Source organism: Neoarius graeffei, chromosome 14 (genome assembly GCF_027579695.1).
Source record: "Neoarius graeffei isolate fNeoGra1 chromosome 14, fNeoGra1.pri, whole genome shotgun sequence".
Taxonomy (NCBI): domain Eukaryota; kingdom Metazoa; phylum Chordata; class Actinopteri; order Siluriformes; family Ariidae; genus Neoarius; species Neoarius graeffei.
The window spans coordinates 64,781,364-64,794,590 of NC_083582.1; the positions used below are offsets into that span (position 1 = coordinate 64,781,364).

General features: G+C 43.6%; 1 protein-coding gene across 7 annotated transcripts in view; it reads right to left on the minus strand.

Annotated features, from left to right (window-relative positions):
- The window catches only part of usp54b (ubiquitin specific peptidase 54b), a 362,268-nt gene that overhangs the window by 23,873 nt on the left and 325,168 nt on the right, over positions 1–13,227 (minus strand). For all 7 annotated transcript variants that reach the window (XM_060940231.1, XM_060940227.1, XM_060940226.1 and 4 more), the window contains one exon: positions 2,251–2,428. In XM_060940231.1, coding sequence (XP_060796214.1) covers positions 2,251–2,428 — 178 coding nt within the window. The remainder of the gene's footprint in view (positions 1–2,250; positions 2,429–13,227) is intronic.

Below are 13,227 nucleotides of genomic sequence, written 5' to 3' on the forward strand. Positions count from 1 at the left end.
TTTGACAATTAATTATACACCTGTTTAATCTTTTTTTAGAAAGGAAAAAGTACTGTACTTGAAAAGGACTTTTGACCATTTTTGGCATCATCCCTAATATACAGTACTGTGTAAAAATCTTAGGCACATGTAAATAAATACTGGAGACAAAAAAATGGCTTAAAAATAATGAAATGAAATGTTTCAAAGTTAAAAAAAATACTATAAACAGTAAGCATTAAGCCATAATAAATAAAACAAAGTCAGTATTTGATGTAAGACAATCCTTTGCTTTAAAAAAAAATAGTAGTCTCAGGTCCAATGAGTGCAGTTTTATGCGGAAATGAGCTGTAGGTTTTACTGAGCATCTTACAGAACCAGCCCCAGTTCTTCTGGACACTTTGTCACACTCGCTTCTTCATTTTGCACCAAAACCCAGCAGCCTTCATTATGTTTTGTTTTTTAATCTGAAAAGTGGGCTCTTATGTAAAATGCTGCTCAGATACAAAAATTTTTTCTGTAACATTTAATTTTGTGGCGGCACGGTGGTGTAGTGGTTAGCGCTGTCGCCTCACAGCAAGAAGGTCCAGGTTCGAGCACCGTGGCCGATGAGGGCCTTTCTGTGTGGAGTTTGCATGTTCTCCCCGTGTCCGCGTGGGTTCCCTCCGGGTGCTCCGGTTTCCCCCACAGTCCAAAGACATGCAGGTTAGGTTAACTGGTGACTCTAAATTGACCGTAGGTGTGAATGTGAGTGTGAATGGTTGTCTGTGTCTATGTGTCAGCCCTGTGATGACCTGGCGACTTGTCCAGGGTGTACCCCGCCTTTCGCCCGTAGTCAGCTGGGATAGGCTCCAGCTTGCCTGCGACCCTGTAGAACAGGATAAAGCAGCTAGAGATAATGAGATGAGAAAATTAACGAGCGTTCAGACTCTAAAATATTTTTGTACCGACTCGATAATGTACAAGTCATACAATAGAAATCTATAACAAAGTTTGTGTGAAAAAAAATTAGGGTGCCTCAGACTTTTGCTCAGTACTGTATATTAATGTTCACTTAAAAAACCCCAAAACTAAATAAAAACACACTAACAAATACTAATGTTAAATATACACTTCTTTAAGTTAGCTACGTCAAACCTTCAGTATATTAATGGCTTTTATTTCACATGAATGAACTCTAAAACATTCTCCTTGTACCTTGACAGAAAGTGACCATGCTAACCCTCATCATCAGGCAGAAAAATCGAGTTGAGATGAGAACACTAGTCGAAAATATTAATGAGAGATGGGGAAGGGGCGGGGTTTTCAGGGGTGTCAGTTAATATCAGAGAATTCAAAACACCAATACAACTGTCAATTCCAGATTTATATGTCGACTCGTTCATCTCTCATTTATATTGGAAAAATTGTTATATTTAATTAGTAACTCTTAGCAGTAACAAGTTGTTTCGGGGAAGCTATGGCTTAATGGTTAGAGAAGCAGCTTTGGAACCAAAAGGTTGCTGGTTCAATTCCCTGGATCAGCAGGAATGGCCTTGAGCAAGCCACCAAACCCCCAACTACTTCCTGTGTTGTTCTGGGTATGTTGCTCTGGATAAGATTTATAGGACAAGACCTGTTGTGGGGGTGTGGCCAAGCGTTGGCTTGTGAATGAATGAATAGAGGGCGGGGTCAGGGAAAGTGAGTGGCAAAGTCAATGCACCTGTCGTCAATTAATGTTGTGTGTTTGTTGCAGTGAGGATAGAGAAAGGAGCTGTCGCGACCAGAACATGTGTGTGTCTGAGGAGCAAATGAATGAAGGTGAAAGTATTGAAAATAAATTGTGTGAACATCATCTCCCGCCTGCCGTGCTTCACCCACATCAGGGCTTACCACACCTGTAATGTACCATTTTGCATATTCATGAATCCAGTATCTCTTAATAAAGTCAGTGTGTTCTGTGCATTTTAAACTGTCCAGTGACATTTTTTCTGGAGCTACTACATCAAATATCTTAACATTAAATGTTTAAAATATATATTTTGTCTTCCAGAAACAAGTTCTGGGTGACTTTCATACGGCAGAGACACAAGCAACATAACACATAATCTAGAGGGCATGCGAATATAAAAACAGCATCTCTCTCGATCTCAAAACCTTTGGCATCTGTTTCTCAGGTGAAACCACAGACAGACAGACAGACAGACAGACAGACAGACAGAAGGGAGCGGGCTGAGTGTTTTTGGACAAGCAGGAAGCCGGACATACACGGGGAGGAGACAGTGGATGTACCTGCGTGGCCCCTGTGGGCGGCCGGGCTCCTGCGGCTGCTCTTGCTGTTGTTGTTGCTGCTGAATGCGCTGTTGTAGGCCTCGAGCTCTCCTCATGCATTTTTGCAGCTTGGCGTCAGCAGCCATAGTCCTGCTATGAGTGTTAGCACTGCCCTCATGCATGGAAAATCTTAGTTTAGCTACAAATGTAGAAAAGGAAAAAAAACAACAGAAGAAGAAGAAGTAGAAGAAAGGAAAGGAAAGAAATGCAGAAAAGAAAAAAGAAAGAGCTGAGTTATGAGGGGCCCGCATGCAGACCATTTCTTTGTAGTAAACACGACAACAGTGAGTTTTAAATAAAGAGGAGGCGAGGAGAAATCGCCCACCTTTCACCCAAGAACATGGCCTAGGCTGTGTTCAATAGGCAAAGCTTTGCACACTGTTTTATCACAACATCCGTAATGTCATAACAAACCCGCTGAAAATGAAGAATGCCTGTTTTACAGTGCCTTGCAAAAGTATTCATCCCCCTTGGTTTTTGTCCTGTTTTGTCGCATTACAAGCTGGAATTAAAATGGATTTTTGGAGGGTTTGCATCATTTGATTTATACAACATGCCTATAACTTTAAAGGTGCAAATTGTTTTATTGTGATGCAAACAATAATTAAGATAAAAAAACAGAAATCTGGAGTGTGCATAAGTATTCACCCCCTTTCGTATGAAACCCCTGAATAAGAGCTGGTCCAAACAATTCACTTCATAAGTCACATAATTAGTTGATTAAGATCCACCTGTGTGCAATCAAAGTGTCACATGATCTGTCACATGATGTATGTATAAATCAACCTGTTCTGGAAGGACCCTGACTCTGCAACACTATGAAGCAAGCAGCATGAAAACCAAGGAGCCTCCAAACAGGTCAGAGACAAAGTTGTGGAGAAGTATAGATCAGGGTTGGGTTATAAAAAATATCCCAAACTTTGAATATCCCAGAGAGCACCATTAAATCCATTATAGCAAAATGGAAAGAATATGGCACCACTACAAACCTGACAAGAGAAGGCCGCCCACCAAAACTCACAGACCGGGCAAGGAGGGCATTAATTAGAGATGCAACAAAGACACCAAAGATAACACTGAAGGAGCTGCAAAAATCCACAGCGGAGATGGGAGTATCTGTCCATAGGACCCCTTTAAGCCATACACTCCACAGAGCGGGGCTTTATGGAAGAGTGGACAGAAAAAAGTCTTTGCTTAAGAAAACACGTTTGCAGTTTCCCCAACAGCATGTAGCAGACTCCCCAAACACATGGAAGAAGATTCTCTGGTCAAATGAGACTAAAATTGATCTTTTTGGCCATCATGGGAAATGCCATGTGTGGTGCAAACCCAACACCCTGAGAACACCATCCCTATAATGAAGCATGGTGGTGGCAGCATCATGCTGTGGGGATATTTTTCATCTGCAGGGACAGGAAAGCTGGTCAGGACTGAAGGAAAGATGGATGGCACTAAATACATGGCAATTCTGGAGGAAAACCTGTTTGAGTCAGCCAGAGGTTTGAGACTAGGACAAAGGGTCACGTTCTAGCAGGACAATGACCCTAAACATACTGCTAAAGCTACACTGGAGTGGTTCAAAGGGAAACATTTAAATGTCTTGGAATGGCCTAGTCAAAGCCCAGACCTCAATCCAGTTGAGAATCTGTGGCATAACTTGAAGATTGCTGTACACCAACACAACCCATCTAACTTGAAGGAGTTGGAGCAGTTTTGCCTTGAGGAATGGGCAAAAATCCCAGTGGCTAGATGTGCTAAGCTAATAGACACATACCTTGCAGTTGTAATTGCAGCAAAAGGTGGTTCTACAAAGTACTGACTTTTTTTTTTGGGGGGGGGGGGGGGGGGTGAATACCTATGCACACTCCAGATTTATGTTTTTTCATCTTAATTATTGTTTGGGTCACAATAAAACAATAATTTGCATCTTTAAAGTGGTAGGTATGTTGCGTAAATCAAATGGTGCTAACCCCCCCCCAAAATCCATTTTAATTCCAGCTTGTAATGCAACAAAACAGGACAAACACAAAGGCGGATGAATACTTTTGCAAGACACTGTATTTCCTATAAGATGAAATCTTGTGTAAGAATCATGTGCAGGGTTTTGCTCACTGAACATACCCATCCTAAATGAGTGACATGTTAAGTCGGATTAAACAAGGTATGGAGAAGCACAAAGCTGCCCTGATGTCCCAACAGGAGAGAAACCAATCGTAACCAAAATCCGAGAAAAATGTTCTCTTTTCCTTTTCAGTAAGGCTGCATGATAACGGCTAAAATGATCATCACAATTATTTTGCTCAATAACGAAATTAGGGCTGGGCGATATTATTTAAAAATTATATCATGATATTTTTGACATCAGAACATGGCAGCGGGCAGCACGGTGGTGTAGTGGTTAGCGCTGTCGCCTCACAGCAAGAAGGTCCGGGTTTGAGCCCCGTGGCTGGCGAGGGCCTTTCTGTGCGGAGTTTGCATGTTCTCCCGGTGTCCGCGTGGGTTTCCTCCGGGTGCTCCGGTTTCCCCCACAGTCCAAAGACATGCAGGTTAGGCTAACTGGTGACTCTAAATTGACCATAGGTGTGAATGTGAGTGTGAATGGTTGTCTGTGTCTATGTGTCAGCCCTGTGATGACCTGGCGACTTGTCCAGGGTGTACCCTGCCTTTCGCCCGTAGTCAGCTGGGATAGGCTCCAGCTTGCCTGCGACCCTGTAGAAGGATAGAGCGGCTAGAGATGATGAGATGAGAACATGACAGCAAAGTCAGACTGTTTATAAGTATCCAGACACCTTAGTGCCAGGGGGCGCGAATGCGCTCTTCTGCACACCTCTGAGCACCTTCGGGCTCATCGGACGTTGGACGTCACAGGGCACCTGTTTATGAGCTCCAGTGCTGTGCTTGCACACTGTTTTTTTTTTTTGCTCTTTGATCCAGAACTCAACCCATATTTGTTTTTCTTCCCAGTGTTTTGGCCTTGCTTTCTGTACATTTTTTTCCGCTGCTTACTCCAGTTTAGGGTTAATAAAGCCCTGTTGGGTTTTTTTCCACCAATGACCTGGTGTCTACTCGTCCTGCCACAGAGACTGTAATATAATCATCAAGTCCCTCTCACACCAGAATCTGGTCTTCCCAGGCAGTCTCCTGTCCCAGTACTAACCAACTGTTTAGGCGTATGGGTGCAGCACCAATCTCCATTTCGATAGCCCTCGGCCTCTCGCCTATACAGCTAGGGTTACAGTGCGGGGCTGGTCCTCTGGTAACTGCAAGAGTTTGACTTTCCCACTCACATCTGTATTGCAGCGTGCCTTGCCAGGCAGTAGTAGGTACCATTTCTATGATGGTCTTTGGTATGACCTGACTGCGAGTAGAACTCTCAATCTCCTGGTCAAGAGGCGGACATGCTAACCATTAGACCAACTCATGGTCTGTAATATAATAGGGATAGTATTTATTAAGTTAGCATACAGCTAGTACACAGACTCTTCATTGATGTATTCGTGAGGGTAAAAGCATTGCAGCTCTCTGTTCATTTCTGGAGGAAAGTTGCTATTTCGGCCAAATCGCAATACTCACGATATTCAATTGTCTGATGATATGAATGGTCATATCTTCAATAATTATCATTTATCCATATATCGCCCAGCCCTAATTTAAATTACAATTTTCCGGGGTTATTTCACCAATTTACGGGAAAAATCATTTTGACACTTGATCATTTACATTTTAATCAAATCTGTCCACTTTGATAATCCTGTGACTGTCAACTCCAGAACTATTGGCACCCAGTAATTAGACCTATCCATAAAAACCTCGCAGCAGAGGCAGAATACCACATGAAATCAACATTTGCAGGTTAAAGGTGACATACCCATTTTCTACAAGTTGACACAGAAATATCTGTGACATGCTTTGGTCAAAAAAAAAACAAAACACGAAGATAAATCACCACAGCGCCCTTCTCACCCTCTATAGACAATCCTCTTGAAACAGCTGATTTGAATGCCTGCTCCTTTAAATGATAATCAGCCACTGCTCACCCCACGCACCTCTTCCACCAGCCGATTGCTGGGTTGTGCAAAAGTCCAAGTCATGTGACTTTTCTTAGCTGTTTTACCGGAAGTGAAACAGCTGGTGGTCTAAACGGCTGCCGTAGTACAAACAACTAGCGATAACTTATCAGAGTATGCTCGTAATCTAGAAGCCACTGCTCACTTTAGATCTATTCAGAAGATTGCTATGTGCAATGGAATCGACCCCTACAGTCTGGGAAAGAAGGATTTGTCATACGATCTCGAAAACGACCCTTCAGTCGAGTTCCCCGACATCTCGAACTATCTGGTGTTGCAGACGTCCTTCTACACCGCAAAACAGATGAAAGCATGGAAGCGTATGGAGGCTTACAACTTTTTTGTACGTGGCTGGGTAAAGGACCTCGCTATCAAGTTGCCGCCGAATGAATCCTGTATTGTTTTTGCCCGTGTGTGTTTTTTTTAAGCTTTTTGTTTGTGTCTTTACAACGAAGTGCTGCAAGTTGAAGTGTAAAGAAACAACAGTTTGCTTGATTCTCACTTGTGTTGGCTCTTATCTCTCAGCTAAATCATTCACAAAGATCATCAGAAACCCCTTTAAAGACCTGGATCTTAGTTAAACAAGACGGAGAAGTGATCACGGCGCATTGTAACTGTACGGCTGGGGAAGAATTTTGTCGCGACCTTCATGCATATGGACTTTGTGAGGAGTAAACAAAGAAACAGCTGGGGACTTTAGTGCTTCGTGACTAAAAAAAGTACCATAAAATAACGACACATACGGTAGCAAGAAAAGTACTTGGAAAACACTAAGGCCATAGCTGAGAGGGAGATACAAACCTTTCATCAAGTGATCACTGCAAACTCGAGCGTGCTTCGACTCGGCTCCCTTCGATTTCAGCGAGAGGTTCAAAAGCCACCTTTCTCAACGTCTTTTTGTGAAATCCTGTGTTCATTCACCCTTTTTTATTAGTCCACAGGGAACCCTGAAGAAACTTTTATCAGTTTCACGGTTTAATCGATTCAAACAACCTAAAACAACGCAAGCGTAAGGCATTTTTCATGTGAGCAATGCACCTTCTTTGTACAAATGCTTTGTCAACTGAGCTTTGGGAGACCACCAGCTAAGTTTTGAGTAACTAATGAGGCGGATGTGACGTCACGTGAAACCCAGCAATTAGGCAGCATTTTCCTCATGAAGATTCATTCACGAAGGCAGTTCTCAAGCCATGAGTGGAGATACTCAGATGAGGGGGCGGCATAGTTCTAATGAACTCCATTTGTGACGTAGAAAGTGGAGACAAATCTGAACAGCTTGTTGAAGTGCATGTTTTCTGAAATAGACAGCCCAAAAGAAACTGACTGGGTGTCTTACTTCAGAGTTTATGGGTTGGTATGTGCACAAGCACTGAAAAACTGAGTTTACGCCCCTTTGATGTATAGTTGATATATTATATATTCTTAACAAAATTTCTTAAGTTGTGATAATTTTCTGCAGTACACTCATTGCAGAATGAGTGGCATTCTGAAAAATAACAGTTGGTGAAGCCTATCACTATCCTTGACTTGCAAGTGACGTCAAAGCAAAATAGAAACCCGGATGTCGGCCATGTTGGTGGATATACAAATGCGGGGTCAAGTGACATTCCATACAAAACATAGTCACGTGTGCGCAACTCTCTTTGTTTTTCCACTGCTTTAAGCGTTCTTTTAGCTCTGCCATATCTGTGCGCTGTATATGGTTGTGGTCACAACAGTACTCGTGACCGTGGCACATTCCGATTTTTTAGAATTCCGTCCGTGATTCAGAAACTCTGAGGCTTAGTACGGAGAGGAGACGAGCACTGCTGAACAACATCGGCAGGGCTGATCTAACAGAGGCTAAAACCAAAATAGCTCGTGTTTGCAGTAATTGTTTTATCTCAGGTGAGATTTAAAAGCTTTCTCAATAATATCATGGAAGAATTTTATTTCGTGTTGCTAGAATTTTGCTATAAAATGAGCGTTCTCTTGTCGTTATAATTTTAACGTGTATTACCATTTCACTTCTAGGAGCGCCAGCAAAATTATACGATAGAAACAATCTAGACTGGGCACCCACTCAGAACATAGGCTGCGTTTCGTCCAAGGTCAGACTTGATTCGTCAGCAGCCAAACCAGATAGAACGCGATATCTGGGTACTCAGTGGTCGGTAGAAGCGTCTTATCTTCAGAAAAGTCTGACTTTTTAAAATAATATGGGTCAAAACAACACAATTCTATCTTCTCTTTGTATCGAATCTTCGCTGGACCGTTCAAATCGTTGTCATACTGAGAAAATTCAGCATTGTTTACAGACACGCTTTCAGCAGCTGCTGTCCTAGTTGCTTTGTATATCCACCATCATGGCGGATGCTCATGACGTAGCACATTTTGATCACGTGATTGCAAGTCATCTATAGAGAGTAACAGTACTGAGGCACTTCCTGTGATCCCACAGCCAGCTGAAATCTACAGCCAAGACTTCTCTGGTAAAAGCCTCTATCCATTCTCTGACCCCTCTATTAACTGCTATTGTCCATTCTTCTTTCACTTCTGGTACTGTCCCCTCATCTTTCAAATCAGCCATAGTAACCCCAATTCTTAAGAAACCTGGTGCTGACCCCAATAATTTCAATAACATTCATCCCATCTCCAATCTCCCTTTCCTTCCCAAAATCCTGGAAAAAAATGTTGCATCTCAGGTTCACGATCACCTCTCTCTTAATAATCTCTATGAACAGTTCCAGTCTGGCTTTCGCCCACTTCATAGCACAGAAACAGCTCTTGTCAAAATCACTAACGACCTCCTCATGGCTGCTGACACTGCACTCCTTACCATCCTCATCTTCCTCGACTTGAGTGCGGCCTTTGACACAATCTCCCACACCATCCTCATTGACAGATTAGCTGCTATTGGACTATCTGACACGCCCCTGGACTGGTTTAAATCATATCTCTCTGGCCGCACTCAGTTGGTCCAACTGAAAACTTTCACATCCCAACCATTCCCCCTTTCTTCTGGTGTACCCCAAGGTCCTGTGCTTGGACCTCTTTTATTCATTATCTATCTCCTCCCTCTTGGCAGTATTTTCCATGAATTTAACATCCAGTTCCATTGCTATGCGGATGACACCCAGCTCTACCTGTCCACCAAACCCACCTCCTCTCTCCCACCCACCTCCCTCTCCGATTGCCTATGGGAACTCAGATCCTGTTTCTCCCATAACTTCCTTAAACTTAACAGTGATAAAACTGAGGTCCTTCTCATTGGTACTAAATCCACCCTTTCAAAAATAAACAGTTTCTCCATTTCCTTTGACAACTCCTCAATTCCCCCCTCCCCCCAGGTTAAGAGTCTGGGTGTCATCCTTGATAGCACTCTATCATCCCAGTCCCACATAAATAATGTCAGTCGGTCAGTTTACTTCCATCTACGTAATATCTCACGCCTGCGTCCGTCCCTCACTCCCAAGAGTACCGCTATCCTGGTTCACACCCTGGTTACATCCCGTCTTGACTATTGTAACTCCCTTCTTTTTGGTTTACCTGACAAGTCCATCCATAAACTGCAACTGGTTCAAAACTCTGCCGCCAGAATTATTTCCAGAACCCCCTCCTTCAGGCATATCACACCTGTCCTGCAGCAACTCCATTGGCTTCCTATCAAATTTCGCATCATTTATAAAATCCTACTTTTTACCTTTAAGGCCATCAACACCCTCGCCCCCCAGTACCTTACTGAGCTCCTCCGCACTAACATACCCAGTCGTACTCTCAGGTCCTCTTCCTCCATCCAACTCACCCTCCCACCTGCTTGCTTGTCCACCATGGGGTCGAGAGCCTTCAGCCCCTTGGCCCCCCGCCTCTGGAACTCCCTGCCACAGGACATACAACACTCTGATTCCATCATCTCCTTCAAATCTCACCTCAAAACCCACCTTTTCTGACAAGCATATTCCCTTTAATCAGGGACTGGAATGACCCCACCGTTGCACTTTATTTCTGTTTTATTATGTTTTTGCACTATTTTGATTATGTTTTTCATTTTATTGATTGCTTTTATTATTGTTTTTGTACGGTGACCTTGAGTGTCCTGAAAGGCACCAAAAATAAAATGTATTATTATTATTATTATTATTATTATTATTATTATTAAGACTTTACCTCCTGGTAGGGGCATCCAGAATTTTGGGGAAAAATCTCCTGGCATGTATTGGAATTTATGATACTATTAATCTGACTACTCACACCAAAACAGCTGCCTTTTAAAGTTTGGTAATAACTCTTGAGTTTTATGCATACTCATACTCACATTTCCAGTAAATCTGTTAACAATTTGCACCAATAATTGCATTCATCTTTTAAATACTGACTATAAATCAACAACCCACCACAGTATCCAATTATACGCACAATTAAAGGCTCACTCACAACCTGCCATAAGTGTTTTGGACATGCACGGGTCGCAGGGTTTGGTAGCTCGCAGCCGTGCCTGTGACGGAGCAGCTCCGTCACTGACTGCGGCCGGCGCAACACACACACACACACACACACACACGTACTACGCATCTCTCTTCCTCTCCCCGAACAATAGTGCGACCAAGGGTGCACACTTGGTAGCACAAATGTAAAGACGCATAGACGCATACACACAAACAGATGAAAACTTACCCAGTCTATAGAAACGCACCGCCATAATGTACCCATCCGCTTCCGGCGGCAAAACCGGGTGGGAGAATAGGCGTCACTTATATAGAGGGATGACGCGGGGGAAGACAGGTCAGGTGATGCAAAATAATATGTTTTAATAATAATGTCAATCTGGCCATGGTCATAGTACGTGTATATTTTTGTGGGATGTTTGGGATGATTATCTCATCTCATCTCATTATCTCTAGCCGCTTTATCCTTCTACAGGGTCGCAGGCAAGCTGGAGCCTATCCCAGCTGACTACGGGCGAAAGGCGGGGTACACCCTGGACAAGTCGCCAGGTCATCACAGGGCTGCACATAGACACAGACAACCATTCACACTCACATTCACACCTACGGTCAATTTAGAGTCACCAGTTAACCTAACCTGCATGTCTTTGGACTGTGGGGGAAACCGGAGCACCCGGAGGAAACCCACGCAGACACGGGGAGAACATGCAAACTCCACACAGAAAGGCCCTCGCCGGCCCCGGGGCTCGAACCCAGGACCTTCTTGCTGTGAGGCGACAGCGCTAACCACTACACCACCGTGCCGCCTGGGATGATTATTTATGGAAAAAAACCCAAATACTACAATGAAGGGAAGTTGTTTATGTGTTTTTTTAGGCCTCGTGGGAGGGGCTACGGGTATAAAAAGGGGCTGCCTGGGCCCTACTAGGAGAGTGTGGTGAGTTACGGAGAAGGTAACAGGGAGTCTTGTGTTGAGTTGTTGAAGAGCTCGTTTTTTGCTCCCCCATTTGTGTATATAGTGCATTTCTGTTTAATTTTTGTTTTTGTTTCCTTCACGTTATTTGGATTTTGGGTTGTAAATTCTGGCACTGCTTGCACCTGGTGAGGTGAGGACAATAAAGAAAAAAAAACCCCACAACCATATTTTCCGACTGAGCCTGTTTTTTTTTGTTTTTTTGGGGGTATTCAAAAGAACCCCGCAACAGTGCCGCAGGGTCGCGGTGAACCCGGGCGAAAGTTTCGGGGAGGAGTACGGGCAAAGTACTTGTCAAGTACAGGTTGCAAACCTGACTTCCTCGAGGCGTGGGAAAAACTGCACCGTTAGCCCATGGAAAGCGTATATCTGACGCACGTGATCAGTGTGTGTTCAGTGAGTGTGGAGTGTGTGAGACTTGCATTTTACCAGTTTCCTGCGCTCCGAGTTCGGGCCGCACTTGTGAAGCGTGTGTGATGCATGTGATTAGCACGTTACAATCACTCAACTTGTGTGTGACGCAAGCCAGGAGTGGGTATAAAACCAGCGTGTCTGCAGCATTCTGCATCTGTCTTTCGACTGAAGAACGTTGGATATTTTGTGTGAAAAATTTTAAAATTTTCAGTTTAAAGTTTAGAAAATGGGACCCAAGAAGAAGCGAGCAAAAGTGAAGTAACCCAGCCTGAAACAGCAGAGGGGGAGGAGGAGGAAGAATTTGATGATGATGATGGTAGCAGCACTGATGAGACCTGCACGGACAGGGAGAAGAATGCCTTCAAGCCGGCAGAAGGCACAGCACCCCGCCAGAGGTATTTCCACAGGTAAATACTGTACACATGCTTTAAACATTCATTTCAGTATCTATATGCTTATGTAATTAATATTATATATGCTGATTTTCATGCATGTTTCAGCTAACGATGCCCAGAAGTGAGGACACTGCAATCCCATTATCGCTGTCAGGCCATTGTGCCATGCTCAGTGATAAGGACAAGGACACCCCGACACCCCGTCCCACCACTCAGCAGGAGTACGGTAGGAGCAGGACAGCAGCTCGGAGTCAGAGTGTGTTTCAGTGCTCAAACTGTTGGGCTATTTAGTTGGGATTTTTTACAAGGTAATAAAATGCGTTATTCCCTTATACTCATGTTTTATTATTTGACGTTTGCATGGTAAATTAACATATATTCAAATAAAAACAGCAAATAAGGTGGTCTTCTTCCTTTCTACAATGCTACACGCTACATGATCGGTTCTTTGGTTCCTCCCCAATATACATACCCAGAGTCTTGCCCCTCGTGTCGCGTACAGGTCGTTTGCACTGCGTGCAGGTCGTGTGCACTGCGCGCACCCAACACATAGGGGTAGAAAGTGAGATGTACTTCTGTCTTGCGGGCCGCACGAATAGCAAGTGTGGAATACTTGTGTAGTACTTCTGAGGCATGTCACTAATACAATGACTGTGTGTCACTCA